At 55.4% G+C, this 27,467-nt stretch overlaps 12 protein-coding genes across 12 annotated transcripts; 8 read left to right on the top strand and 4 right to left on the bottom strand.

Annotated features, from left to right (window-relative positions):
- Positions 1-416: 416 nt before the first annotated feature.
- On the top strand, positions 417-2,128 carry BCV69DRAFT_182572 (mitogen-activated protein kinase HOG1). The gene is made up of 4 exons (XM_025489576.1): positions 417-869; positions 997-1,040; positions 1,122-1,269; positions 1,348-2,128. Exons 1-4 carry the CDS (start codon positions 636-638, stop codon positions 2,008-2,010), a joined length of 1,089 nt encoding a protein of 362 aa, XP_025348209.1. The 5' UTR covers positions 417-635; the 3' UTR covers positions 2,011-2,128.
- A 392-nt stretch (positions 2,129-2,520) lies between these two features.
- Positions 2,521-5,791, top strand: BCV69DRAFT_282551 (Pkinase-domain-containing protein). Its single transcript, XM_025492403.1, has 2 exons — positions 2,521-3,440; positions 3,530-5,791. The coding sequence occupies exons 1-2, from the start codon at positions 2,794-2,796 to the stop codon at positions 5,388-5,390; spliced, it is 2,508 nt and encodes an 835-aa protein (XP_025348208.1). The 5' UTR covers positions 2,521-2,793; the 3' UTR covers positions 5,391-5,791.
- A 289-nt stretch (positions 5,792-6,080) lies between these two features.
- Positions 6,081-8,969, top strand: BCV69DRAFT_282550 (acetyl-CoA synthetase-like protein). The gene is made up of 3 exons (XM_025492402.1): positions 6,081-7,418; positions 7,509-8,421; positions 8,581-8,969. Exons 1-3 carry the CDS (start codon positions 6,180-6,182, stop codon positions 8,688-8,690), a joined length of 2,262 nt encoding a protein of 753 aa, XP_025348207.1. The 5' UTR covers positions 6,081-6,179; the 3' UTR covers positions 8,691-8,969.
- Positions 8,718-11,539, bottom strand: BCV69DRAFT_182387 (hypothetical protein). Its single transcript, XM_025489574.1, has 2 exons — positions 10,973-11,539; positions 8,718-10,874 (listed from the first exon to the last, which is right to left on the bottom strand). The coding sequence occupies exons 1-2, from the start codon at positions 11,189-11,191 to the stop codon at positions 8,952-8,954; spliced, it is 2,142 nt and encodes a 713-aa protein (XP_025348206.1). The 5' UTR covers positions 11,192-11,539; the 3' UTR covers positions 8,718-8,951.
- Positions 11,540-12,312: 773 nt separating this feature from the next.
- Positions 12,313-13,092, top strand: BCV69DRAFT_282547 (hypothetical protein). Its single transcript, XM_025492401.1, has one exon. It carries the CDS (start codon positions 12,327-12,329, stop codon positions 12,774-12,776), a length of 450 nt encoding a protein of 149 aa, XP_025348205.1. The 5' UTR covers positions 12,313-12,326; the 3' UTR covers positions 12,777-13,092.
- On the bottom strand, positions 12,963-13,688 carry BCV69DRAFT_298835 (hypothetical protein; the record flags this gene model as incomplete). The annotated part of the gene is made up of 3 exons (XM_025494263.1): positions 12,963-13,202; positions 13,341-13,460; positions 13,659-13,688. The coding sequence occupies 3 exons, from the start codon at positions 13,686-13,688 to the stop codon at positions 12,963-12,965; spliced, it is 390 nt and encodes a 129-aa protein (XP_025348204.1).
- A 638-nt stretch (positions 13,689-14,326) lies between these two features.
- On the top strand, positions 14,327-15,955 carry BCV69DRAFT_307899 (hypothetical protein; the record flags this gene model as incomplete). The annotated part of the gene is made up of 5 exons (XM_025494696.1): positions 14,327-14,359; positions 14,439-14,514; positions 14,577-14,977; positions 15,011-15,137; positions 15,198-15,955. Coding segments are annotated over 5 exons (1,395 nt in total), but the record flags the coding sequence as incomplete, so codon positions are not given.
- A 1,591-nt stretch (positions 15,956-17,546) lies between these two features.
- BCV69DRAFT_298833 (hypothetical protein) lies at positions 17,547-17,966 on the top strand (the record flags this gene model as incomplete). The annotated part of the gene is made up of 2 exons (XM_025494262.1): positions 17,547-17,696; positions 17,820-17,966. The coding sequence occupies 2 exons, from the start codon at positions 17,547-17,549 to the stop codon at positions 17,964-17,966; spliced, it is 297 nt and encodes a 98-aa protein (XP_025348202.1).
- A 349-nt stretch (positions 17,967-18,315) lies between these two features.
- On the bottom strand, positions 18,316-21,734 carry BCV69DRAFT_269766 (beta and beta-prime subunits of DNA dependent RNA-polymerase; the record flags this gene model as incomplete). The annotated part of the gene is made up of 1 exon (XM_025490905.1): positions 18,316-21,734. The coding sequence occupies exon 1, from the start codon at positions 21,712-21,714 to the stop codon at positions 18,316-18,318; it is 3,399 nt and encodes a 1,132-aa protein (XP_025348201.1). The 5' UTR covers positions 21,715-21,734.
- Positions 21,735-22,387: 653 nt separating this feature from the next.
- Positions 22,388-23,846, top strand: BCV69DRAFT_282544 (cysteine proteinase). Its single transcript, XM_025492400.1, has 4 exons — positions 22,388-22,538; positions 22,632-23,521; positions 23,615-23,642; positions 23,723-23,846. Exons 1-4 carry the CDS (start codon positions 22,510-22,512, stop codon positions 23,781-23,783), a joined length of 1,008 nt encoding a protein of 335 aa, XP_025348200.1. The 5' UTR covers positions 22,388-22,509; the 3' UTR covers positions 23,784-23,846.
- A 205-nt stretch (positions 23,847-24,051) lies between these two features.
- On the top strand, positions 24,052-26,203 carry BCV69DRAFT_282543 (Rft-1-domain-containing protein). Its single transcript, XM_025492399.1, has 2 exons — positions 24,052-25,808; positions 25,891-26,203. The coding sequence occupies exons 1-2, from the start codon at positions 24,136-24,138 to the stop codon at positions 25,943-25,945; spliced, it is 1,728 nt and encodes a 575-aa protein (XP_025348199.1). The 5' UTR covers positions 24,052-24,135; the 3' UTR covers positions 25,946-26,203.
- On the bottom strand, positions 25,924-27,449 carry BCV69DRAFT_282542 (hypothetical protein). Its single transcript, XM_025492398.1, has one exon. The coding sequence runs from the start codon at positions 27,375-27,377 to the stop codon at positions 26,031-26,033; it is 1,347 nt and encodes a 448-aa protein (XP_025348198.1). The 5' UTR covers positions 27,378-27,449; the 3' UTR covers positions 25,924-26,030.
- Positions 27,450-27,467: the final 18 nt, after the last annotated feature.

Below are 27,467 nucleotides of genomic sequence, written 5' to 3'. Positions count from 1 at the left end.
CCTCACGCCTCCCGGCCAGGCTCAACACACATCCACTTGCCCGCCCTCCCTTCTGCCACCTTACACTGCCCACTCACCCACACTCCTCTCATCGCCTCCCTTCACTTCGCTGTTCCATCGTCTGTCCAGCGCTCATCGTCGACAGGAACACTGACCTGCTTCCGACCTTTGCGCTCCTCCTAGAGACTGCTGTCTAAGCCCTGCCCCGGCCATTACTCGCCACCGCTCTCACTCTGCACCTCTGGCTCCCTTCTCTCTCTGCCTCGTCTCTCCCCGTACGCATTTGCACCCGCCCTCCCTCTCAATATCTTGCATCGACCCCACTTCTCAAGGAAAGAAATTGCGCTTCAAAGCACAGAAAGTAGATCAAGCTTTCATCACAGCTTCCAAGCATACTTTGCGGATCTCAAGTCTGCACAGAATCCATACACGAACTCCCCACCTCGCCCTTGGTATTGCAAGATATTCTAGCGCCTGCAAGTCAAGCAGATCCATTCAAATCCTGACTGCGCTCTTCTACGGCAACAGCTGTGCTCTACACCTCTTGTCGTCGTTTCTTACAACAGACGTATCATCGCCCTCGTCCCAACCACTGCTTCACCTTTCCGTCCTTTGAGCTTCTACAGCGCTTTGCCATGGCCGACTTCGTCCGCCTCTCCATCTTTGGTACCGTATTCGAGGTCACCACCCGATATGTGGACTTACAGCCCGTGGGCATGGGAGCCTTTGGACTGGTGTGCTCCGCAAAGGATCAATTGACCAGCACCAGCGTGGCTGTCAAGAAGATCATGAAGCCATTCAGCACACCAGTGTTGAGCAAGCGTACATACAGGGAGTTGAAGCTCCTGAAGCACATCAGGCACGAGAACGTGAGTATGTCATGAGTTCGCAGATCGGAAAGAAACGGCCCTCGTCGTTTCAGGCAGACACTTGGCATGTTGCTTTCGTACTTGTGCTGAACACCCGACATTGCACCGCCCGTCTCTATCTTGACAGATCATCAGCTTGTCCGATATCTTCATCTCTCCCCTGGAGGACATGTGAGTCTTCTTAGTACCACACTCGAGGTCCGTCAGCGATTGCTTTGCTGACCGCTGCCGCCTGTGCTCTATTTCCCGCAGTTACTTTGTCACCGAACTCCTCGGTACCGATCTGCATCGGCTGCTCACCAGTCGACCTCTGGAGAAGCAATTCATCCAGTACTTCCTTTATCAGATTCTCCGCGGCTTGAAGTACGTCCACTCTGCAGGTGTAGTGCACAGAGATCTGGTGAGTGCACGCGATCCGAGTATATCCATGACGCCGTACAGCCGAAGCTGAAATTCATTTTCATCGAAATACTGTCAGAAACCAAGCAACATTCTGGTCAACGAGAATTGTGACCTCAAGATCTGTGATTTCGGCCTCGCTCGTATCCAAGATCCACAAATGACTGGATATGTGTCCACGAGATATTACCGAGCTCCAGAGATCATGCTGACATGGCAAAAGTACGATGTTGCCGTAGACGTCTGGTCTACGGGCTGCATCTTCGCCGAAATGCTGGAAGGCAAGCCCCTCTTCCCAGGAAAGGATCACGTCAACCAGTTCTCGATTATCACGGAGCTGCTCGGCACGCCGCCTGACGATGTCATCAAGACTATCTGCTCTGAAAACACGCTTCGATTTGTTCAGTCGTTGCCCAAGCGTGAGAGGGTACCATTCAGCCAGAAGTTCAAAAATCAGGATCCACTCGCTCTTGACCTGCTGGAGAAGATGCTTGTCTTTGATCCTCGCACCAGGATCACAGCCACAGAAGCCCTGGCCCATCCTTACCTGGCTCCTTATCACGATGAGACGGATGAGCCAGAGGCAGAGGAGGCTTTCGACTGGAGCTTCAACGACGCGGATCTTCCCGTGGATACGTGGAAGGTGATGATGTATTCTGAGATTCTTGATTTCCACAACATCGAGAATGGAGAGCAGAGTGAGGGTGCAGTGCCCCCTGTCGCTGGCGAGGAGCAGAAATAAGGCAAGGCATCGCACAGGGACGGTCACCAGCACGAACATGCGGGACGTGAAGAGGGCGCTTGTAGGGACATGTCATTCGCAATTCGCAGCTGGGCAAGCAGGGCCAGCGAGTCTTGCGGTGATCTTTTGCTGCCACTGTGGACATCGACAACACCCTCTATATGGCTGCCCGTCGGACGGCGGCCTTGTCGAATCATGCGGGGTCTCGTCCTGTTTATCTTGAGCTTTTCATCTTCTCACCCATCCCGCTGTTCTATCATATATAAAGGTCGCGTTTCAGAGCCCACGGCCCCAACTCGGCCGGATTGTCGCACGGGTTTCTTCGTGTGATCCGCGCCGGCGATGTTCCGCTCCGTGCGGTCGCGCTGGCCTGGCTGGAGTGTTGCTCTGCTGCAATCCTCCGGCTGGTGCGCCCCCTGATCTGCTGCTGGCCGTGGAAACGCGCACCACGCGGGGACAAAGACGCCCGCCGCCTCGCCCCGCATTGCTGGTACCCTTTGACCCTTGTTCCCCTCGCCCGCCCTTCTTTCACCACTGCCTTCCTCCCACCCTCCTCCCACCCCTGCACTCGACCAAGCGCCACTCTTCTGTGCTGCCTGTCCAGACCCTCTGCAATTGCCCACCACTTCCACGTCCTCTGTCGGCCTCTGCACACCCACTCTACCCATCCTCGAAGCGCCTGCATCTCAAGAGCACGCCTGCCCACGAGGTCCAGTCCATCGCTTACGCTAGCAACTACAGCCGGTCAGACCATCTTCGCCTTCTCCGCAACTTAGCCAAAGAATGTCAGGCTACTCTGCCAATGGTGCCAGTGGTGGCGCTGGTGGTGGTGGCGGCGGCGGCGGCGGCGGCGGCGCCTCGAATCTGCCTGGCTCCTTGATGCCCTCCAGACGGGCGCCACCAGTGCCTCGACCCTCTCAGCCAATGCAAGCATCGGGCAGCAGTAACGGCAGCACTTCTTCCGGCACCTCGTTCGTACCTCCCCTCTCACAGTACGCCTCCAACGGCTCTTCAGCCGGTACCCACGGTTTGGGTCAAGGACCTGGCGTCGGCGGGGGTTCCTATACCGGACCTTTGCGACCCGCCGGACCCGGTGCAGTCGCAGGAGGCGGCTGGAACGACAATTCCTCTTCCGCCGGCGGGGCAGGCCCTTCCACCAACAGCAATGCTGGTGTGGTGAGAAGAGGGTATGTATCTGTCAAGGAGGATGGAATCAGGAGCTGGATCTGGAGCAAGAGGTGGCTGGCTTTGAGGGAGCAGACTTTGACCTTTCACAAGAACGAGACGACCTACCAGGCCGCTGCCCTCATCTTCCTCAAGGACATCACCAACGTCACTCGGACTGACTTGAAGCCCTACTGTGTCGAGGTGGAGACAAAGGACAAAACGTACTATTTGCAAACAAAGAGCGATGAGGAGCTCTACGGATGGTAAGTCGTAGTCGCAGGAAAATTCGGAGCGTCTTGTGAGTCGGGCTCCCCTGACAAATTCGACACAATCTCCTCTGCAACTGTTTTAGGATGGACGACATCTACAGCCGGTCACCTCTTATGGGCGTCTCATCGCCGACCGACTTTGTACACCAAGTGCACGTTGGTTTCGACCCAATCTCGGGTGCCTTCACTGGTCTCCCTGAGCAATGGACTCGCCTACTGACGACTTCTGCCATCACCAAGGAAGATTATGCCAAGAACCCTCAAGCTGTACTCGATGTCCTTGAATTTTACACTGACATTCAGAAGAGGGAGCGAGATGACTTCGGATTGGGTAATCCTACAATGAACATGCAAGCAGGGAAGCCACCAGCCGCTCCGCGCTTCAATGCTGGAACCGGCTTAGCTGGACAGCGGGGACCGCAGGGAACGCTGGAAGCGTCGACAGGGATCGAAATGACGGGGCATTCTCAGGACGCATATGGCGACTTGGCGCCGCCCCGTATTGAAGCGCCACGATCAGTATCGCCAGGCCCTCGCCCTACCAACGCCCCGCCCCCCGCCGCCAGGGAGCCTCGATCCACAGCTGCGCCCCCTGCGATAGTGAATCATGACGTCTCGACGATTTCTCAAGCGCCGGGCGCACATCGTGCAGCTCCTGGCCCACCGTCATCCTTCAAAGCTACTTCGCCTGCTTCCTCTCAGGACTCGCAGGTCACCGCCCTGAACCTCAAGACCAAGGAGCTGAAGCTAGGTACTGGCGCACCGGGCTCTGACGTACATTCCTCGTCTTCTTCTCCTGTCAATACGAAGCTACCTCTGCAGTCCGCTGGTTCCTCCAACGACGGCAAGAGCATCAGCGCTGCTCGCCAACAGCCATCGGCACAGAGAGAGGAAACAAAGGCTGCCGCTGCCAAACACCCTCCTCCAGCCGCCTCGGCTGGCACTGCCAATGGTACCAAGCCTTTGCAGACGGTGAAGAAGGCGCCTGATGGCACCTCGGTCGCCCGCAAGGAGCAAGAACGTCGCATTAGTACGATGAGCGAAGCACAGATAATGGACAAGCTGCGCAGTGTCGTAAATCCAGATGACCCCAATCAGCTCTACAGCAAGATCAAAAAGGTTGGTCAAGGTGCCTCGGGCTCGGTGTACGTGGCGAAGACGCTCGCTACTGGACAAAGAGTGGCCATCAAGACGATGGATCTGAGCCATCAACCTCGTAAGGAGCTCATCGTCAACGAGATCTTGGTGATGAAAGAATCACAACACCCGAACATCGTCAATTTTCTCGAATCCTACCTGGTTCGAAACAATGAGCTCTGGTTGATCATGGAGTTCATGGAGGGAGGCGCTTTGACAGACATCATCGACAACAACACACTGGAAGAGGACCAGATTGCTGCCATTTCTCTAGAGACTTGCAAAGGTCTCCAACATTTGCATGCCCAATCCATCATTCACCGGGACATTAAATCGGACAATGTCCTTCTCGACTCGGCTGGACATGTGAAGATCACCGACTTTGGTTTCTGTGCCAAGTTGACGGACCAGAAGTCTAAGCGGGCAACGATGGTGGGCACTCCATACTGGATGGCGCCAGAAGTGGTAAAACAAAAGGAGTACGGCGCCAAAGTGGACATTTGGTCTCTAGGAATCATGGCCATCGAGATGATCGAGAATGAGCCTCCGTACCTGGACGAGGAACCTTTGAAGGCTCTCTATCTCATCGCCACCAATGGGACGCCGACTCTGAAGAAGCCAAATCTGCTCAGTGTGGAGCTCAAGGGATTCCTTGCCGTCTGCCTGTGTGCAGATGTCAAGAGCAGGGCTACGGCTGATGAGCTGCTGCAGCATGGCTTCTTGCGCAAGGCTTGCTCGCAGAGCGCATTGGCTCCACTGTTGAGGTTCAGAAATCGAAGTGGAGGTGGGGGTGGTGGGGACAAGTGAGGGTCTGTTTGGAATGAGCCGAGAGGTACTCTTGGGTACACTCTTGGAACATGTCGAGTGCAACACAACTGAATGCGGCACAGAGTTGTTGAAGAGAAGAAGTGCATGTGTTGCTACGTCGACCAGCCCTGACAAACATATAGAAAGGAGGATTGCGAGGTAGATCTTGTCCATCCACCTCCCTCGTCTGCCCTTGAGACCCTTGATCGTCTGTAGTACTCACTGAGAGCACTAGCAGCGCCGCCCCTTTCGGTCACCTGTACTTTTGTAGACCGGCAGGCAGGCAGGCAGACAGGCAGACAAGCGAACAAGGAAGCAGAGATGCCGCTGCTGTAGATTTGGTTTTTGTCACTTGATTCCCTTGCACTTGCCACGAAGCGTATTTATCCTGATCCACCCTGAAGGAATACCTGAGTGTGATATGTTTCAGTACCCCCACTAGGTATGGTGCCGCCAGCCGCCCCCCCTTGCGCCGAGGTTCTGGTCGTCTTTGGTCTATTTCGATGGGCGATGCTTGTGCTGCCCTCTGCAAGGTGGACAAGTCAACTCCGCTTTCACGAGCTCCAAGCGAGGTTCCCACCTCGGCTCAGCCGTCGGACACTTGTTGCGCCCGGAAAGAGCGTGGGGGCAGGTTGCTACTTTCTCGTGGTACAGCCGAGGTAGACTAGACTTGGATCAGGGTAGTTCCGGCCGGCTAAAAAGAAAAGTCTCCTTTTCCCTTGCTCAGCATTCCTTTGTTTCCTATCCTCCATCCTTGCTACAAGCCAAAAAAGGGAGAAGAGAGTAAATATGATCGTCCATCGATCCCCCTTTCCCGACTTGAGCTTACCCCCCGCAGAGACGTCTCTGCCTAGCTTCCTCTTCCGAGATCTTCTCCCCTCTGCTGCGCACTCGATCTCCCCTCCAGGTTGCAGCTCCTCCGGCTCCTCTAGCTCCCCTCGTTCTGATGAGCCTCTAGTCATCCCGCCTCCTTTCCACGAAAAGTTCAATCCCAACCCCGTACGTCCAAAGGCAGAAGCGCTCTCCCTGCGCGGACTCAAGGATCTTGCAGAGAGGTGGGCTACCTTTCTTGCAGCGGAGCCAACTTGGACCAGGGGATCACAGGGACATGAACATGAGCAGCAGCAGCAGCCAGTACTGTCGTTGGTGACTTCGAATCAGCATGATTATACCGCCGCTGTATTAGGGGCGCATCTTGCCCATCCTGCCGATGACCACAGCTCGGCCTCCGGCTCCGGCCCGAGCTCAAGCTCAGCGTCCCCCTCGCGAGGTCCGCCAGGAGGAGTAGTAGCCCTGCACAACCCCTCCTATACGGCTCACGAGCTTGCGCACCAGTTCCGCCTGGTCAGAACCAATGTTGTGCTTTGCTCTCGTAAAGGAGCGGACAATGTACGCGAGGCGGTGCGATTGGCGAGGGAGGAAGAAGGGGATGATGATTCGGCTGGTGGGAAGCTGCTGGGAGAAGTGGACGTTTGGTGCTTTGACGAAGAGCAAGACGGACAGGGCGGCAAGAGTCCGGAGGCCGAGGCTAAGGGATCAGATTGCGCCTCCTCGGCTACCCTCCGATCATGGTACTCTGTCCTCCCTCCCTCCTTGGACTCCTCTTCCTCCAAGAGCCTCTGGCAGCGCCACCTCTCCACCTCTCATGGCTCTCAAGACGCCGTGTACTGTTTCTCCTCCGGCACTTCCGGCAAGCCCAAAGCCGTGCGACTGTCCCATGGCAGTCTGGTGGCTAATGTGATTCAGGCTACAGGACTTATGCATGATCGACTTTGCGAGCCCCTCTTTGATAGGTGGATTGCGGGGGATAAGGAGGGTTGGTATGATGCGACAAAGAGTAGTAGGAGAGGGGATGAGAGTCCACCTGCTACTGGACTTGTGCAGAGGGTGCTGGGAAAGCTCAATCTCACATCCGACGGCGGTGATGAGGAGGACGAGCACAAGTCGCCGAAGCGCGAGCTGCATATCGACATCCTACCTCAATTCCACTGCTATGGCCTCTTGGTAGCCTTCGTCGCCATGCATACCGTGAGTGTCAAGGTCAAGCTGAGCCTTCTCGCCTGCTACAGAAGACCTTACTCACCCTCTCTCACGCTCTGCCTGCCTACGCCCACCTAGATCACCCCACGCTACATCCTCCCACGCTTCTCCCTCCCCCTCTTCCTCCACCTCACAACAAGCGAGCGCTGCACCTTCTCCTTCCTCGTACCCCCCATCCTCCTCGCTCTCTCCCGCTCCCCAGAAGTAGAACAAGCCTGGGTAGACCTCTCCTCTATGCGTCGCGTCGCCTCAGGAGCTGCCTCACTTCCTCCTAAATTGCGAGAGGAATTGTGGGAGAAGAGGGGAATAAGGGTCACGGATGGCTATGGAATGAGCGAGATGAGTCCCATTATCTGTTTGGAGATGGTAGAGGATTGGAGTTTGAGTAAGAAGGGAGGTGGAGGGGTAGGAAGACTAGCGGCTAGTACCAAGGCGAGGGTGGTAGACGTCAATACCGGCGAGGACTTGAAGGCAGTTGCTCCTGAAGAAGAAGAAGAAGAAGAAACGGTAAAGGGAACGCAAGGGGAGCTTCTCCTCTCCGGTCCACAAATGATGAGCGGCTATCTCCGCAACGAAGCCGCCAATGACTCCACCTTCCTCTCCAGTGATACAGGGCAAGGGGAGGAGCGCTGGCTCCGCACAGGGGATATCGTCTCCCTCACCTCTCAGGGGTACGTGCGTATCCACGATCGCGCCAAGGACGTGATCAAGGTCAGTGGATTTCAAGTCAGCCCCGCCGAATTGGAAGAAGTGATCCTGCGGGGTGTACAAAGCGTAAAGGACGTGGCAGTCGTTGGAGTACCTGTGCCCGTGCAAGGACAGGAGTCAACAGGAGGAGCAGGAGGAGCAGGAGGAGAAGAGCAACCTTGGGCATTTTGCGTTCATGTGAATGGAGAAACGCTCAAGGACGAGGGTAAAGAGGAAGAGGAGAGCAAAAAGGTGATAGAGTACGTTAATTCAAAGATGACAAAGTACAAGCGCGTAAAAGGAGGTGAGTACTTGGCAACATCGACCTCGTCGTGGGACGAAAGGCTCGGAGAGAGTTGGATCTGACACTGATATGCACCCTCCATCCATCCATCCATTCGTCCAAATCCTTCCTTGTGCTGCTGCTACTGCTGCTACTGCTGCACACTACTCTCGCTTTCAGTCACCTGGATCACCGAGCTGCCAAAGAACGCTTCGGGAAAAGTGCTCAAGCGCGAGCTGCGAGATGGAGCAAAGAACAAAGGGAAGAACGAGAAGGGGGTAGAGAAGTAGAGGTAGCGATCAGATCACTGGTACATTGTGCTATGCTTTTGCGATTTCGATGAGTCCGCTCCAGCTCGAGGTCGAGCTCAGACTCAGACTCAGAGTCTCACCACTCCCGATACCGTGCTTGCTAATAATTCCCCCGCGCCAGCGCCAAGGAAATCGACTTTGTCATTTCTCTTTAGATGGAGATGTAATGTAAAGTATAGACGATCCCCAATAATACCACCGCTTTCGAACTTGCATGCGATCCTTGGCTGACTGATCCACTTATACGACTCTCGGTAGAAGGATCAGGCCTCCCTCTTGTTCATCTCCTGTCGTGGGCACACCGCCCCTGCCACTGCCTGTGACTTCAACCTCAATCCCTCTGACGAACCTTGCACACCAGACTGCCCCTACGTCTTTGAGCAACTTATTCAAGTCACCCCTCGTCTGCAAGGACGACGCCGTGGAGGTCAAGGAGGATGAGGAAGATGGACCGGCCGCATCAGCAAGGGTGGCACTACTGTCCAGCTCGCGAAAGTAGGGCACTCCTTCCACCACTTCGTCCACCCAGCGACAGCTGCGTGCCAAGCCTGCCCGCTGCTCCAGAGCCAGTGTGCTGCCAGTAGCAGCCATGTCCGCAGGAGCAGTCTCACCCAAAGGCGGAGCTGGAGGAGGAGGGGCAGTAGCGACTACTCCTGCGACGATGCGCACCTGATTTGCCAGGCCGGGACCGAGACACATCTTGGCTGTGCGCAAGAGGGAGGTGCACGTAGCCAGGGTGGGCACGTCGAAGATCGTCTGAACAAAGATCCTCACAGTGGGCGCTTGCGCCGATGCGGTCGCCGAAGTTGATCCAGACGCGAGGAAGGAGGTGGAGAGGGCAGGAGGTGCAGAGGAAGAAGAGGCAATAGCCGAGCTCTCAACGCCTGCTGCATGGGCGAAGAGGCGAGAAACTAGGTGTGGGGGGTTGAGTGTGATGAGGTGCGAGTGAATCTCTGCTGCCGAGGGGTGTTGAGTACCTTGAGAGGTCAGCGTTGAAGAGGCAGACGCAGCGTTGGGCAAAGACGTGTCAGAGGTCTGACCGTCTCCAATTGGGGCTCCTGTAGCGACACTGGGCCCCGCAGTGGCCGTATAGACCCGGCATGGGACATCCTTGACGCTCTGTCCCACGTCGGACGCGAGTGAATTGGAGGATCCGAGAGAGTCGGCCGGAGGGGAAAGATCGGCTAGGACGCTAGCTGGGCTGTTGTCGAACGCAAATGTCGTGCCAGCATTCCTCGAAGGACTGGCCTGTTGCTGCAGCTGACTGATTTGCTGGTTCACAATCTGCTGCGAAACGGGCGTCCGTGCCGCAAACTCGACATCGCCATCGTAGGGAGAAGCTGTTCCACCATCGGAAGCATCGCCTTCATCACCGGCACCATCCCGAACGTTCAGAGGTGCCTTGAATCCCTCACGATGAGAGAGGGACGAGGCAACACTCTGTGACTCACTATCGCCATCCAGCTCTGAGGAAGTGGAAGCCTCCCTCTGTAGATTCGCCGAGGCTAACAGAGAGTTCGCGCTATTAGGCGGACGGGGTGTCGATGCATCCACGATAGACAGGGCGGCTGCTGGCTCTGGAAGCGAATGTAGACTCAAAGGCCCACCTGCCGCCCTCTTGAGTGCCAAAGGTCGGATCTGGTCATCCGTCGAGTTCGAGTCAATCGAAGCGGCCCTGCCCGTCTTGGAAGACTCGGAAGACTTGTCCTCGTCATCTGCAGCGTAGCGTGAGAGGTCGTTGGAGGAAGAGGACGAAAGGGCAGCTGCTGCCTGCGACAATGTGGCCGTGACTGATGGGTCGACTCGACCGGTGGTGGAGAAGGACTTGCGGCCTGACTGATGTGATGGTCCGCTAACGGAGGAAGAGGCAATAGGCCCGCTTGTAGACATCCCCGGATTTTGAGAAGCTCGCAGCCCTGAAGAGGCGCCGCTGGGCGTATAGTCGGTGTTTGGCACACGCCCCTTCTGGCCTCCAGGGGCAAGGATGCCTGCGAAGGCATTACTGTAGTTGTGCCGATGAGCCTTGGAATCTACCAGTGCTCGATCTCTGGCTGTAGTGGGAATACCGCGGGGGAGTTGCGTCGGTGAGCCAAGTGTCTCGGAGAGAAGACGAGGTGCAGAGGATGCTGAATCGCTGTGCTCTGAAAAGGCATCATTGTCTTCCTGTTGTCGTGAAGTTATGATAGCATGCAGAGGAGGTATCAGTGAGTGGTGAGCTTGATGCGTAGTGCAAGGCAAGAGGTCGCCACTGGTCTACTCACCTCACTGGCATCTCTCGAGCTTCCCCCTCCCATGATACCAGCCTCTTCCTCTCTATCAACCAAAAGCTGTCGCAACGGTCCCGCCGCTGTACCAGAAGCTGCACCAGCATTGCCCGTTCCAGCTCCTCCCCTCTTCTTCCGATAGTGATGGGGCGGATGGTAGTGATGAGACGAGGTAGACGAGACTGGAAAGGTGTGATTGCGTGAAGGTAGAGCCATGGTTGGACGATGCGGTGAGGTTGGTTCAGGATGCAAAGGCTACTGGATGGAATGTTATCTGTCTCGATAGGAGGCTGTTTCGAGGTCTGAGATGGGCTTATGCTGGCGTAGACTACGAGTGGCCAATATGAGAGGCCCGGATGTAGGTGATGAAGTAAAAGTGATGGAGTTGTCGTGCGAGAAGACAAGACTTGGGCTTGGACCTCCCTTGGACAGGCCACCTTTACTTTCCCAGGCCAGGGTAGACTACACTAGACTAGACCAGACTGGACTAGGGTCCTCCTCGCAAGTGGAGCTGATCACAGAAGCGGAGACCAAACAAAGCTACACGCGCCGCCCAAGGAGGGGCGAAAGGGACCGACCCCCAAACGCCGCCGTATCACCCCGCAGAGGCCAGCCAGCCAATCCAGCCGGGCATGGTCTGCTGATCAAGAAGACATTGGCAAGCAGGCAAGTCAAGTCGAGTCAGATTGCGGGCAAGGGCAAGAGGGACAATGGCCACTCCTGCCCCTCGGCCGCGCCATCTTACCTTGGAACAGTTCAGAGAGGGATGTGCGAGCTATGTAGGCTGCAAGTCTCACAGGCGTGTGCGGAGAGGGAACGGCCGCTTCGCCCAGCAGGAAGAAGAGGATCGACAAGACCTTGGACCAGACCTCTACACCATCGGCTGGGAATGGATGCAGCATCCCATGGTGAGATAGGAGATGCAGTCTGGTCGGACAATGGTAGGGACTGAAGAGCTGACGCCATTTCGACCTCCGTGGCACAGCTACCCCAGCTCTCGCACCTCAAACGAGTACTCGAGATTTTGACCCTGGAGAGGAGCTCCATCCATGCACCGCAGAAACACAGCGAGGAAGAGGACCTTGAGTCAGACCCCACCCTCTCCTCTGGCATCTCACATCCTAACGAAGCCCAAGACCCCACCTCAACGACCCACCCTCCACCCACCGACAACAGCCATAGCACCGGCACCGGCACCGGCACCGGCATCGACAGCACTTCTGTCCCGACTTGCAACAGCAGCACCATCAGTTGCACGCAACAGATCTTCTACTCAAGCACATGGTCCACTCCTGTCCTCTATCTGCAAGCACATGATACCCATACGGGTCAGACTTTGTCGCTAGAGGAGATGATGGATCCTCATCTAGGAGTATTCCTGCCGGGTGAAAATGGGCTCGGGTTTGATAAAACTCTGCAAGAGGCAGGGAGAAGGAGCACACTTCACCCTCTTCTCCCGCAGGCATCATCAGCACATAGAGGTGGTGACGACGGAGCAGGGGATACGGTAGTGCTGACGGAGCCTCAGATGCAGGACGGCACATCAACCCTCTCAGACGAGGAGAGCGTCGCACCGGCCTATTTCCCACCTCTCAGTCTCTCAGATCACCCCATTACCTCTCTACCCTGCATCTCCCTCCACCCATGTCAGACGGCCGTGGTGATTGGAGAGATGATGCACTCCCGGGAGGTCAGCGGAGGGCAGGACGGCAACGGTGGTCAGGAGGAGGCGGTGTACGCGAAAGAGTACCTGAAGGCTTTCATGACCATTTGCGCCAGTGTTGTTGAGATGCGGGGCTGAAGAAAGGCGCTGAGACGCCATAGCAAGAACTTCATCGCATGCTCTCCCTGCATGTTGTCCAATCATATACCCTCGATCATTTCTCGACTTCAGCAGAGTGTGAAGAATGCTTTTATTTCCCGAGGGCAACAATGGTCACAGCCTGTATGTCGCCGTCATCATCGCTCATATCACTCCCCGAACCATCTAGTGGTGAGCCTCCTCCTTGGGGTAGTCCCTCCTAGCCTCCTCGAGGAACTCCTTGGCACCACCGCCCACTGAGACCTCCTCAGTAGAAGACGACTTGGAGACCTCGGCCACGTCGGGCTCTGAAGAGGCGTAAGAGTCGAGCTCGGAAGAGAGGGAAGAGGAAGAAGGGGTAGCGGGGGCCTTGGGTGGGCTTGGCTGGTGGAATTCGCGGACTTGACCCTTGTGAGAGTCGGCGGACTGGAGAGGCAGGAAGCATTGAACGGGGGAGACAGGCAAAGTTGCAAAGGTCAATATGAGATCACTCTCACCTCTGTGTCTCTTCTTCACTCTTGTCATCTTTTGCGCCTGCTCCCGTTGCCCTGGGCTGCATCTCACCTTGGCAGCGGGCTTGTAAGCCTTGAGTTCACGCAGGTAAGCCTCCTGGATCAAGTCTCGTCGGGCAATGGCCGAGGTAGCGAATCCTCGAGAGGCCTGGGCGGAGGCGAACGAGCGGGTCTGACAGGGGAACAATTAATGAATGGGTGAGAACGTCAGCGCCATGTCCTGTATGGAAGCGGCACATCGATGTCAAGCCTGCTATCCATGGCCTGGATCTTCCAGGCTTTGGCTGCCAGTTCCATGCCCTCAATGTCGCAGAATGGAATCCCAACTTTCCTGTTGTCCATGCACTCTGTATCTAGCGCGCATACTTACAGCAGTCTTTGCGAAGAGGGAGAGCGACATCTTGATGAACGTGGGGGTATTGGCGATGAGGGTAGTACGGAAAGGTGTAGATGATCGGACGTTGGGTTGAGACGAGGAAGGATCCAACGCCCTTGCTTGGCCTTGGCCTCGCCCGCCCGCCCTCGGCCTCCAACGGGAACGGACGGCGGGGCTTTGGCTCTGGCCGTGGCCGTGGCCTGGCAGTGTGAGGCCACATGGCCATCATCTTCCCTCCAGGCGGGCCCCCCCCCCCCTTCGCGCGCGCACTCTTCTCTCGCACCCGCCCGCCCGCCCGGGTGTGTGGTGGCCCCCCGCCAAACGGTGAGAGGGCTTTGCGAAACCGTTGCCCCCACGTCGCGTTGCGCGCTCGGCAGATCGGTTTATCCACTTCCGTCGCAGACGCCGGCGACTGCTCACTCCTACCCATCTCTCCATACTTCACCATTCTTGAAAGTCAAATTTGGCTCGATTAACACGCATTGAAACTTCATCAGTACGCGCAAAAGGGCCTCCTCTATCCATGGGTGCGGTTTATTTGCCCTTTTGTACCGAGTTTCAAGGGTCGAGCTACTGAGCGACTGAAATGAGCCTGTTCATCCCCTCCAAACGCAGCACACCGAAATTCCCACTCTTCCAAGGCTGCCCAGGGCAAGAAGAAGGCTCCTAATCGTAGTTCAGAACTTGTTAATGAGGTGTGTGAAAGAAGGGCCCAAACAGACGCATTTTGAGCAAGTTCAATGCTGAGCAACTTTGCTCTCTCGTACATTGCAGCTTGACGCAAGAGAAGAACTGGGCCGTAGGACCGGCAACTCCACCAGGGTGGCTAGGGAGGCAGAAGACGCAGTTGGTATGTGTCATACAGGGTCCCTCCTTGCTTCAGACGTTGATGCCGCCGCCATCCAATCACAGGAAGACCATTTGAAGTCGAGATTGCCATGACCATTCAACCAATGGTGAAGCAGACAACTCCCCAAGGTTTAGTCAAGGACAAGAAGCTCAAACACTATAGACACTTTGTCAGATTCAAGCCACTGGTGTCCTACCTGAACTTCACTATCGCTATTGCCAAGGGCATTGATCCAGCGACCGGCACACCCGAGGAAGACTATAAGACGGCGCAGCCTCATTTCTGCATACCAAGGTCCAAACGTTTCGACCAGTATATTGCCATCAATTCGCAACAGGACTACGAATACTTCCTCGATGCTCTCAAGAGTAGTAAATGGGTGAATGCCCGCGGTCAGTGGGAGGTCTGGAGGGCGCCAGAGGTTGCACCGAGCGCAGATGATAGTGACGTTGAAGTAGTGTCAGTGAGTCGACCCAGCTCTCCTACTAAGCCGCAGGCAGCCAAGAAGTCTAGGCAGCCTGCCGTTACACCTCTAGAACGCAGTCTACCCCTAGACGACACGATCCCTGAGGTCAATGAGCTCACTCGCAAGTGGCCAGTCTGTACGCACCCTTTGTGCAGAGGTGCGAGGAAGCGCCTCCATTGCTATATCGATGAGAATGCTCATCATTACCCTCTGCCAGATTATGTCATCGAGAGATGGGCTCTAGATATCAGGATGCCAGGCTCACGCTACACAACCACCAATCCACCTTCTCATGTCCTCGACGACCTCCCCATACCGCGCTTTGTCCCTCCAAGGAAGGATGCCACTCGCCATCGCTCACGCCCTAGTATTGCCAGCAGTGCGCAAAGTGCTAGAGAGTCTACGCCAAGCATTGTGTGCGACGAAGAGCTGAGCAGCTGGCCATCTTCTATGACAAGCAGCCACTCTACTTCTGATACTAGGCGCAGCTTGGCAGACATCACCAATTTAGCAGATAGTCGACGTATAGTCAGCGACGGCGCGTTGGGCTCTCAGGCTGCTGCTGCTGCAATGCAGCCCAGAGCCACCAAAGATAACCTTACAGGTCCATACATGAGCTGTCTCGACCTATCCAGGGAGGGCCATATGTGGCAAGACGACGATCTACTCATCAAATTAGCTAATGTGTCTATCTTTGACATGCACACCCTAGCCGACATCTGGCACTGCGACAAGCTGCCACAACTCCACTTTGGTCTCGTCGATTGCTCTCGCATTGAACAGATGCTGCGAGCTTGGCATGCAATCCCTGACGCAGCTCCTAATGAGGCTCAGACCCTCAAAGCGCAGCGCATGAGGATGATAGCGCCAGACAAGAAGGAAATGCAGCGAATGGCGGGCTTGCTGCGTGAGCCAACCCCGCCTACGGCTGCGGCGGCTCAAAACCATCCCTTGGAAGATAGCCAGCAAACCTGAACCATCCTTGGACGTCTGCAGAAGTGATAGACCTTGCTGCGAGCACAATCTGCTGCTCAAAGCCCTGCTGTGGCAGAAAGCCAGTGCCTCGCATTCTGGTCTTGATCTTATTGAAGCATTTCTCTATAGGGTTGAAGTCTGGGCTGTAGGGTGGCAGATACTCAATGCGACAGTCTGCGTATGGGTATGACTCAGTGTGTAGTGCTTTAGTGCGTTAGTACGCCGTTGCCAGACTGGTACGGCACTCCGCGTCGCGTGATTCACGCGACGCGAAGTGCCGTACGATAGCGGCGTTCGCAGCACTCACCCTTGCTAGCCACTAGCTCTAGCACCTCTGACACCTTGTGTATGCTAGCATTGTCACAGACGATGACACTATTGTCGTCAGGATAGGGCCGCATCCTTGGCAGAAGCACATGCTTCAGATAGTAGAGGAAAACGTCGCCATTGATGCTACCTGATTTCATGTAGTAAGCAAAGCACCTCTTCTTCAGTGAGCATGCTGGCAAGAAGCTGAGACGGCGCCCACGCTGGAATGGCTGCCTTAGAAATGCTAAAGTATTCCTTCTAGACCTTGCGCGAGTGCGATTGCAGACCCTGAAGTCGAAGGCTGACTCGTCTACGAAGACCAGATGCCTCGCCTCATATTGGCTCATCCTGATGCGAAACGCGATACGCTTGGCGTCGTCTCGGCTGGTAGCAAAGCAGTTTGCGACCTTGCGAGTAAGACCCATGCGCCTGAGCTCCCTACAGATGAGTGCTTCATGAAATTGCTCGAACCCTAGCCTGACCAGCTCATAAGCAAGCTCGGCCAGGTAGAGGTCACTCTGCAGCCTAACCAGCAAGCGTAGATAGTGTCTTGCAAGAGTAGTCATCTTGCGAGGCCGCCCTCCCTTGCTGTGGCGATTTTGAGGCGGTAGCGATCCTTGGTGAATGAGCCAGAGCGATCTGATACGCCTGGCAGATCTCCTTGAAAAGGCGCCGATCTCGACACAGTCATTTAGAGTGATTTGCTCCCTATCTACGAGCCGCATGAGCGCTATTTTCAGCTGACGTGATATAGTGCGTCCAGGCATGTCAGCGAGGGCTTTTACAGGGTGCTAGGAGCTGATTTGACCGGGTTATCGTCGGAGGGAGGTGAGGAGGCGGAGGAAGAGGTGGTATTTGGGGGCAGCGGCTCTACTCTGCCAAAATTGGGTCGATTGCTGCGATGAAAGTCGGAACGGATAGCTGGGGAGGAGCACTACCGCCAGAAATGGCGATACTAGTGGCGTGAGAGCAAAAGACGGAGTGGCAGATAGAATAGGGTGGTAGCATGGCATGCGGAGAGGCAAAAAGTGACTTCCACAATAGGAACCACCTTTGCTTTGGCGGGCGGCGCGCGCCAACGGAAAGGGCAACGGTTTTGCAAAGCCCTCGAAGTGACGATCTGAAGCCTGGCGTTGCGTGGAGGGGAGGAGGCGAGGACGATTGGACGCACAGCCGTCATCAAGAGGTGCTTCGCTTCTCTCGCTCACCCAACTCATCCTTCCTTCATCACCTCACGACACCTCACCTCGCCCATTTCTAAACACCAGATATCTCACCAATCATGTCGCTCCTACGTACTTCTGCTCCCCGATCCCTCCTCGCATCGGCACGACCCATTATGAACATCTCTGTTCGCACTTATGCTGGTGGACCAGGAGGGTCGGACACAGGTGCCACTGCCAGCTCGACTGGTTTCAAGAACCGTGAGCAGGTGAGTGAATTTGGGGAGATCCCCGAGTGCAACATCTTGTACGGAAGGTACATAACGACGTTGATCTGACTCTCAACCCTCTGTCCCCCTCCCTCCCTCCCTCCCTCCCTCTCACTCTTGCAGGGTCAAGAGAAGGAGTACATTGTCCGTGCCGAGCAGGACAAGCTCAAGAAGTTGCGTGAGCAGCTAGCAAAGCAGCGAAAGCACCTCGATGATGTAGAGACGGCCATCAATGATCTGCATGGAGAGAGTGGTAACAAGAAGCAGTAGAGGTGGAGGGATTAAAGAGGAGCAGGTGAAGGAGCTGGACCTTGCGCCCAGGACCTCTAGGAGAGGTGGGGCGATGCGATAGTGGAGGAAATGCTGCTGTCAAGTGCCAAGCAAAGGAAGGAATAGCAATCAACGCCTTGTAGGCATCACAACTCAATTCAGACATTGGCCTTTTTCCGAAAGGGACACTGTGGTATGAAGTACATTGAGAGACGTCCGAGCTAGACGTCCGGTTCGTTTCGAGAACGTGGAATGAGGTGGAGGGGTCTAAGGTGTATACAGGATGAGATTACTGGGAGGGGAAGAGTCTAGACTACTCTGTCAGCTAAAGCTGATGACCATTATCAACTCAAACAGCATCCTCGAGGATCAGCCTAGGTGAGATCTGCATCGCCAGCAATTCCTGGAAGAGGAGCTTGGTGGCATAAGGAATGGTCAATGTGACTACGTTTCTCGAGCTCTTGCAGTAGACGCAGAAGCCATTGTAACCCAAGAATCCGCACTTCTGGCAAGCATTGACTTCAAAGGCGTCCGAGGAGATCATCAGTCGCTCCAAGAGGAGCTGAGTAGCTCCGTACCCAATCAGACAGTCTCGTTCCATCTCTCCCAATCGCAGACCACCATCGCGCGATCGACCTTCCGTAGGCTGGCGGGTGAGGACAGCTCGAGGACCGCGAGCTCGGGCGTGCATCTTGTCCATGACCATGTGTTTGAGTTTCTGGTAGTAGATCGGCCCAAAGTAGACGTAACACTCCATTGGCTCACCAGTGATACCGCTCGTGAGGAAATCCTTTCCGGCATAGGAGTAGCCATTCTCAATGAGGATCTGACTCATGTCCTCCACTTTGCTACCGCCAAAGGCAGTGCCGTATTGCAGCTTACCGGAGATGACACCGGCCTTGCCTGCCAGAAGCTCGATCATCTTGCCCACTGTCATTCGAGAGGGGAAACCGTGAGGGTTCATGATAATGTCGGGGTTGATACCTTGGTCGTTGAAGGGCATGTCCTCCTGCTGGACAATAAGACCGCACACTCCCTTCTGACCGTGACGAGAGGAGAACTTGTCACCCAGCTCCGGTCTTCGAGTCTGGCGGAGAAGCGTCTTGATGAGTGTTTGATCAGAGTCGGTATCTGCCATCAGAATTTGATCGACGTAGGATGGCACTGGCGTCTTATATTTGAGAGCAGCACTCTTCCAGCCCATCGCAGTAACGCTCTGCGACATGGCAGAATTGTCCATCGCATTGGTTGGCGTCTGTTTATTGACGTAGACGTCGCCCGCATCGACCCGCTCTCCCACACCGGCGATACCGTCGGACTCCAGGACATCGTAGCCCTTGACCCGACTGCCGTCCTCTTGCAGAGGCGGATCACCGATACGGTCATGCGATCCGTTGGGGTACTTGCGGAGTTGAGTCGTGGACTTCTTCATAACTTGACAACGACCGAAGCCTCGATCTAGGGAAGCCTTGTTCAGCACCAAGGCGTCCTCAATATCGTACCCTGAGTAACTCATCACGGCGACCATTGCATTCTGGCCAGCGGGGAGCTTCTCATAGCCGATCAGCTCAATCGTCTTCGTCTTGACCATGGGCTTCTGGGGGTATACCATGAGGTAGAGGAGCGTATCTATTCGGTTGAGCTGGTTGTAGGCGATTGCGCCAATAGCTTGCTTACCCATGGCACACTGGTACGTGTTACGGGGCGACTGATTGTGGTGAGGGTAGGGAATCAGGCCTGCGACTGCTCCGAGAAGAGTAAACGGCTCAATTTCCAGATGTGTAGTCGCAAACGAGATATCACGCTCATAAAGAGCGATATGCGAATCGTTTTCCTCGTTGACATCGAGATACTCGATGAGTCCAGCAGCAAGGAAGTCGTCGAAAGTCTTGATACCCTTCTTGAGATCCTCGATGTGTCCTGTTTGCACTCGGGATCGACCGCCGTCGACAATGATCATTGGTCGGCAGATTCGACCTCCGTCAGAGGCAATGTGAACGTGTTGGTGATGGGTGTTGGTATAGATCGAGACGAACTCAGAAATCTTGCCGCGTCTCCTCAGCTTCCTGAACGAGGTGACGAATTTGACTGGGAACCTCGTGAGGCCCAAGACGCTTCCGTTGATCATCACGATGTAGGAGTCAGGTCGGTAGAGCTCCGCTCCAGTGATTAAGTTGATGTCCTCGATGCCGAGCATGAACGCAGCGTCTCTAATGGCTTCCTCACCTACATCAGTAGTGATGTGCGTCATCAGCGCGAGATTCTTGACGAGACCGCAAGCTTCTCCTTCCGGCGTGTCCGAAGGGCAAAGCATTCCCCATTGACTAGGTTGCAGGGCACGGGGTCCTGACACCTTACGAGTCTTCTCGAACTGCGAGCTGATTCGAGTCATCATTCCCAGAGCGGCAATGAAACTAAGTCTGCTCAAGACGTGGGTGATACCAGCCCTTTCCATCTTGAACCTTTTCAGAGACCAGTTCCCTGTCGAAATTGCTCGGACAAAGCCAGAGGTGATGTAGTCTCCGTGGAAAGCTATGCAGTTATACGCGTCGAATTTGACTGTTCTGTTCGGCTTCTTCAGGACCTTGTCGATGTTCATCTTCAAGTCCGTGTTGAACTTCTTGAACTGATCCTCAAAGAGCAGAGACAGAAGCTGGCCGGCTAATTCCAGACGCTTGTTTCCGACGTAGTCACGATCATCAACCATGCTCTCGTCCTGCATGCACATCAACACCCTTCTGACCATTACAGCAACGTATACAGCCTTTGGCCTGAAGTTGAGATCCTTCACCTCTACGTGGGCCATGACGAGATGAGCCAAGGCCTCAATCGCCTCTTCGGTTATGGGTCTCCGAACCGCCATTGGCCTCCTAGCCATCTTGACTCTATGGCCGATGTACGTGAGTGCTTGCTGGCGGGTGTAGACATTGAGACGGGCCGCTTCTTCGAGGTTGATTGCGAAGAGCTCTTGATATGCTTCATCGCTTCCAGCAACGAGTTGAAGGATTTCCTTATCGGATTGAATACCCATGGCCTTGAAAGCCACGACGATCGGGATGTCTTCGTGGAAAGAGTTGTGCTTCAGAAATATCTTCGAATGCTTGGTTAGGACGTAGGACTTCGACTTTCTCTCGTGCGTGGAACTCGTGACTGAGGCCTGTACCAGACCCTTCTTGGCATCTGCCTCTACGATGATCCTGTTCTTGCTGAGCTGCTCTTGTACCAGAATTACCTTTTCGGTTCCTTTGACAACGAAGTAGCCTCCCGGGTCCAACGGACATTCGTTCATGCGTGCCAATTCGGCATGAGACTTGTTAGTCAAGACACACTTGTTGGATCGCAGCATGATGGGAATCTTGCCGATGGGCACATTCCTTCGCCGCACGAGCATTCCATCTCTGAAGTATTCGATGTTGATGAAGATTCCCGCCGAGTAGGTGAGATCCCTCAATCTGCATTCGTGAGGGAAGATCGTTTTGTTGCTTGCATCCGCGTCATCCCGCTCTGGATGGCCCACCCGAATGTCGGTATACCGAAGGAAGAATCTAGGGTCGATGTCTGACGTGACTTTTTCATTGGCCTTGATGATATTCTTGAGATCCACATCGACGAAGTAGTTGAAAGAATCGATGTGCTGTTTCACCAATCCTTTCACTTTCAAGAAGGCAGGCAGCAGCTCCCACTTGTCCTCTACCATCTTGATAGGATCGGAGAGATTCTTGCCATTCAGCTGGGCTGCTCTGATCATTGTCGCTATCTCGTCTTCTGCCTCTCCCCCTTGTAGCTCTACGCCAGTCATTGCTGCCATCTCCTTGATGCTGCCGGGCATACGGCCTGCAGCACCCTTGCCTGGCTTCATCGGTGGATCTCCAGGGTCGATCGAGTCTGCATATGACGAGAAGTGATGACCCGAGGCAACCGAAGGGTCTGGCTTGGAGCCCATGGCTGCTGCCTCTGCCATGAGATCATCTATCGAGACATCCTCGTAGTCTCTGCCCGGGTCGACATCGGCAACGAGGCGCGAGGAAGAAGGACCTGCGACCGACCGTTCGTCAATGGGCTTCGCACTGCGCCTATTGTCCCGGCTCCCTCGAGGAGGCATGTTGAGCCCAGTCGATGGCAGCAGCGGCGGAGGAGGGGCGTAGGAACGAGGAGGAGATGAGGATGAAAGGAGAGGAGGTGCGAGGAGAGGATGGAGATGTAACAGTGGCAACCAAGTCACCTCGGCCCTAGGAAGAATGCACGACGAGGAAGTGGCTCAAAATCTGTCGTGCCTTGGATGAGTGGGCTGCCCTGCCTGGGTCTCGCGCGGATGAATTGGCGGGCCGCCTGGGAGCCTCGCTGCTGCCTGGCCTGAGCTTTGATCAGAGATGGCCAGGGTCACTTTCCATCCTCGCCGCCGTTTCACACACGCTCATCCGCACACATACCCACGTCCCCTCACCCACACAGAGGCCATTGCAGCAGCTCGACCCATCACCTACCCTCCAGTTCGTATTTTAACATCCTCTTCAGTGGTGCAATTGTCAACTCTTCAGCTGAAATGTCGCATCTAGTCGGCCCCGAGACAGAGTGAGTACCACTGCTAGGCCACTCAAGACAGCCTTGAGCGCAAATCGCTCACCACGCCACTTTGCCTCCCCCTGCGCCCCGCTTCCGCTATAGTCTCTCGTCTCTGAATGATCTTCAAAGGCTAGAGCTGGCACAGAAGATCAAAGATGAGAGCAACGCCACGCAGGCTCTCATTGGACCAGCAGAGCCCATCGAGGTCTTGGAAAAGGAGTACGCAGGGGGAGAGGGAGTAGAGCAGTTCGTCGCAAAGGCCAGATGGCTCAGGGATGTAGGCGACTTCATTGCCCTGCGAAGGACGAGGGGGGATGGAGATTGCTTCTACAGATCATTTGCCTTTGCGTTCATTCAAAGGCTGCTTCACTTCAACGATCGTCCCATGCACCACTTCATTCTCAAGCATGTTGAAGACACAAAGAGCCTTCTGAAGCAAGCAGGCTTCGACGAGTCTGTCTACGTAGACTTCTACAACCCATTCCACGACCTTCTCCTACGCATGCACACAACAGACCCTCAGGTTTCTGAGCTCACAGACGCCGACCTTCAAAGGGCCTTCAACGACCCAGAGACAAGCAACAGCATCGTCGTATACCTTCGACTGCTGACCAGTGCTTACCTCAAGCTCAACGAGGAAGACTTTCTGCCCTTCCTCTTCACCCTTGAAGACGAATACCAGAGCAGCTTCGATGGTGGACCGCCCACAATGGAGAAGTTCTGCGCCAACCAAGTCGAAGCCATCGGTAAGGAGGCCGACCACGTACAGATCGCAGCCCTGTCGCGCTGTCTGAAGGTGTCGCTAGATGTAGCCTACCTCTCGCGTAGTGGTGCGCCGCCAGCGACTCCCCTTGCTGAGGAATACGATGAGACGCAAGCGATGCAAGTGCCTGGCCATGAGGCAGAGGCTCAGAGGGCCAAGGACGATGCTACGCATTGTGACATCGTTCACTTTGAGATTCCTGGCGCAGTGGCGCACATTGACATCGGAAGTGAGTCTAGCAGAGTGGCAGCTAGCAGTAGCTTAGAGATTCAATTGTTGTACTGACCCGTGGCCCATCTTGACTCCGCTTTCTCTGCCTCAGCGCTACTATTCCGTCCCGGCCATTATGAGTGAGTAGGCAGCTCCATATGTCATCAAAAGTGCCCTTTCGCTGACGCACAAAACTCTGCCTGCCTTTGTCTCTTCCTAGTATTCTGATAAATGCGCCGGAGGTGGCAAGTCCCGAAATTGTCATCCCGAGAGCCAAGTAGACGTGCACGAAAGCAAAGCAGAGATAGACACACAGCAAGACCTAAGCGAGGATGTGAGCAGGGATAGTCCCTTCAAATAGGGCATAGATGGAGAGCTCGTATGGATGATTGTGCCTCCCTTGTCTACCTTGTCTACGCTTGGCAATACCATTCGACTCTTGACCACGAGCTTCTTTGGCATGGTGATCAGCCTGCCTCGCGGGTCAGCACATGCAATCGAAGCTCCGCCTTCCGTCAACGCGAAGCTACTCACATCTTCCTGCTCCCTTACCCCGCGTCCTTGGAATCCTTGTCCTGCCCGTCTGTCTGCCTAGTCGCCATTGCTCCTACACCGGTGGTACTCCGGGGCAAGATGGGGCGCTTCAGTAGCCTCTCACCCGCGATCCTGCTCCTCTCCTTGCAGATCCTCACTCGAGTCTTCACCTTTGGGCTCAACCAGCTGCTGATTCGCTTTAGCAGTCCGGCTCTGTACGGTGCTGCCCATATCAGGTGCGAGCTAGTCTTGGGCATCGTTCTCTTCCTCTCGAGGGAGGGGATTCGTGCTGCTACTTTGAGGCAAGATGATCGGAGCGAGATTCAGGCAGAGGGAAAGGACCGCAAGTCCAAGCATGGAGTTGATCAAGAGGCAGGCAGTGAAGGGGGCAACCTGTCTCTACTGCCCATCCCGCTTGGTATCCTATTCGCTCTTCTAGCTCTGCCCCTCTTCACATCCTCCTCCACTGAATCCCAAGAGACCCGGCCTTACCAAGACACGGTAATCCACCTCTACCTACTCTCTGCCCTTTTGGAGCTCCTCTCCGAGCCACTCTACCTCCACGCCCTCTCTGCCAGAGGAGGGAGGAACCTAGCGCTTAGAGTACGGGCAGAGGGAAGCGCTGCAATTGCAAAGGGTGTTGTCACGCTAGCAGGAGTATTCTCTCTGGGAGAAGAGGCTGGACTTCTGGCGTTTGGGCTGGGACAGGCGGCGTATGGAGCTGCTATCCTGCTTACATTTACGGGTAGCTACTCCCTTCGCTTTGGCCTCGGAAGAACCCTCCACCTCTATATGCCCAATTGGTCCAGTCCGGCAAAGCCAAAAGATGAAAGTCGCACTAGCACAGATAGGCTGGCAGTGCTACTCTTTCTGCAATCGATACTCAAACATCTTCTTACAGAGGCGGACAAGATCGCTGTCTCCCGCTTGGCCTCCCTGGAAGATCAAGGTGGGTATGCTCTTGGTACCAATTACGCCTCCCTGCCTCTGCGTCTTGTCTTCCAGCCGCTGGAGGAGTCGTCTCGATTCCAATTTTGCCAGACATTAGGAAGTCTCAGCGACGATAGAGCAGATGGCGCAAATACAACGGCGAGCACAAAAGAGACGCAGGTCGGGAAGGTCACCTCAGAGCCTGCAACCCAGAGTCGCGCCAAAGCAAAGCACCTCCTCACCTCCCTCCTGCACCTGCACCTCTTTCTCGGTCTCTTCCTCCTCTCCTACCTCCCTCCCCTCTCAAGACCGTTCATCCAGGCCCTCTCAGGCTCCCAATGGGCAAGCACATCCGCCCCTCGCACCCTCTCCGCCTTCGCCCTCTTCCTCCCCGTGGCAGGCTGGTCCGGCATCCTCGAGGGGTTTCTACAGTCCACTGCGAGTCCCACCGAGCTCAAGAGGTACAATCGCGTCATACTGTCCAGCTCGGCCACCTTTGGAGTTGTCCTGTGGACTCTGACGCGCGAGAGGGTTGCGAGAGAGGTAGGTGTGAGTACAGAGGAGGCACTCTTGTACGCCTCGACGGCTTCCATGGCCGTACGAGCACTGTTCGGCTGGCGCTACGCTGTGGGCTTCTTCAAAAGAAGTCAGGAGCTGGCACTCACGGACTTACTCCCGAGCAGAGCGACCGTCCTCACCACTGCTGCCTCCGCTGGCCTACTGCGGGCAGTAGCGTCACGGCTGCCCTTCAGTGAGGATCCAATGGCTGTACTGCCGCTCAAGGCTTATGGGCCTGTCGTACTGGCCGCTCTCAGCACTGGTGTGGGAGCATTGGGAATCATGTGAGTGCAAGAAGTAGGCCTGCGGTTTTCGTACTTGCATCATCGACTGACGAGCTTCCTCCCTTTTCTCCTGCACTACTAGGTGGTCACAGGACCGGCAGTCGATCATGCATGCTTTAAGCGCTCTTCATGGTTAGACCTTTCTTTTATGTCAATGGTACAAGCTTAGACACTGTATGATACAAATAACGAATTCGAAATGGAAATGAAAGCCGAATCATCTCATATGCCACCAGTCCCCTCCACCATCCTGCTCCCATTCCAGCGATAGCCACCTCCGTCTCCCCTATTGTACCGCGTGAAATTATCAATGGCCTTCCTATCAATTGCCTTTCGAAAGGTGATGTTGATTCTACCTTCCTTTACGCCCTTTCGCTTTGGTATAGAGTGCTCCCACTCCGCCTGCGTCTTGCCTCGCATGATCAAGAGGGCTCCTTCGCTAAGCTGGAGCTTCTCCATTGGTCGGTCCTTTGCTGAACCGACTCCCTTGGAGCCAGAGGGAGAAGTGGCTGGCGCGACAGGCACACCTTCAGGCTGTTTCCTGCGTAGGTAAAAGTCACGCGTCGCTCCTAGAGAGAGGGAAGCAATGTTGGGTTCTGGGCCCAGGAAGGCCTCGTCGTCGGCATGGTAAGAAATGGAGTCCTCTCCCGTAGCATAAAAATTGACAATGGCAGCATTGTACGTCACGTCGACGCCGCCTGTACTCTGCATAGCCTCTATGCGCTCCTTTAACTCCCGCAGCGGACCAGGAATCTCCTTTGGTCGAATCTTGTAGCTGGTCAGAGGGGGCGCCTGTGGCCCTGTGAGCATACCAAAAGTGGTGGTGAAGCGGGGCGTGTTGATCTTAAAGGTAGTGCCGGGGCGGGTATAGCAGACGCGATGCCACTGTAGTGAGGAGAGCATCCAGTCTCTCAGTCCCTTGCGAGCTGGGACAGAGGAGATCCACGAGGGGTAGAAGAGGCAGTCGAGGCTGCCAGAGAAGCGATTCAGTACTTGTACCTTGTCGGTGGGAGCGAAGTCGGTGTCGTCGAAGGTGGGTTGCGGGCCTTGAGCAGCTTTGGAAGAGTGGGGTAAGGAGCTGAACATGGGAGCTAGGGACCGCTTGGGTGGGGCTTGCGGCTGGGGGTCTTGTAGTGCAGCCACTTTGCTCTCGGAATCGTCCGATGAAGGTTTCCCAGATGGCGATTCCTCTGCGGTCAACGCTTTGGTGAGAATGGACGGTGCTATTGTTGCGCTAGGCTTGCTCAGGCTCACCAGCTCTTCGGGTATCCTTTGTCGTTCGCGTACACTGGCCGAAGGGGGCGGTAGCTCCTCCTTGATCACACCGGACGCCTCTACGGAGCCAAGTGACAGCTTCAAGGCCAGCTCAAGCTGCCTGCGCTCATCGGCTGGCATCCACTGCGACTGCACTGACGAAGCAGCGTTTGGCTGCGTAATCCTCGCGCCTACCACCTTCGCTGACCCCGGTCGTTTCCTTGCATCCGTCGAGCGCTCATCCTTTGCGCTGTGATCGGAGCTGCCTTGACCTTGCGAGGAGAAGAAGCTGTCCAGGCTGCGCTTGGCTGTCATGTTTGCAGCCGCCCGTGGGCCAGTGGGATGCCGTGTGCAATACGCTTGTCGTACAGTGGTGCTGCCAAGAGGTGGTGAGGTGAGCGGAGC

The sequence above is a fragment of the Pseudomicrostroma glucosiphilum genome, assembly GCF_003144135.1.
Source record: "Pseudomicrostroma glucosiphilum strain MCA 4718 unplaced genomic scaffold BCV69scaffold_6, whole genome shotgun sequence".
Classification (NCBI taxonomy): domain Eukaryota; kingdom Fungi; phylum Basidiomycota; class Exobasidiomycetes; order Microstromatales; family Microstromataceae; genus Microstroma; species Microstroma glucosiphilum.
The sequence above is the reverse complement of the archived record's forward strand: the minus strand, read 5'-3'. Positions and strand labels throughout refer to the sequence as shown.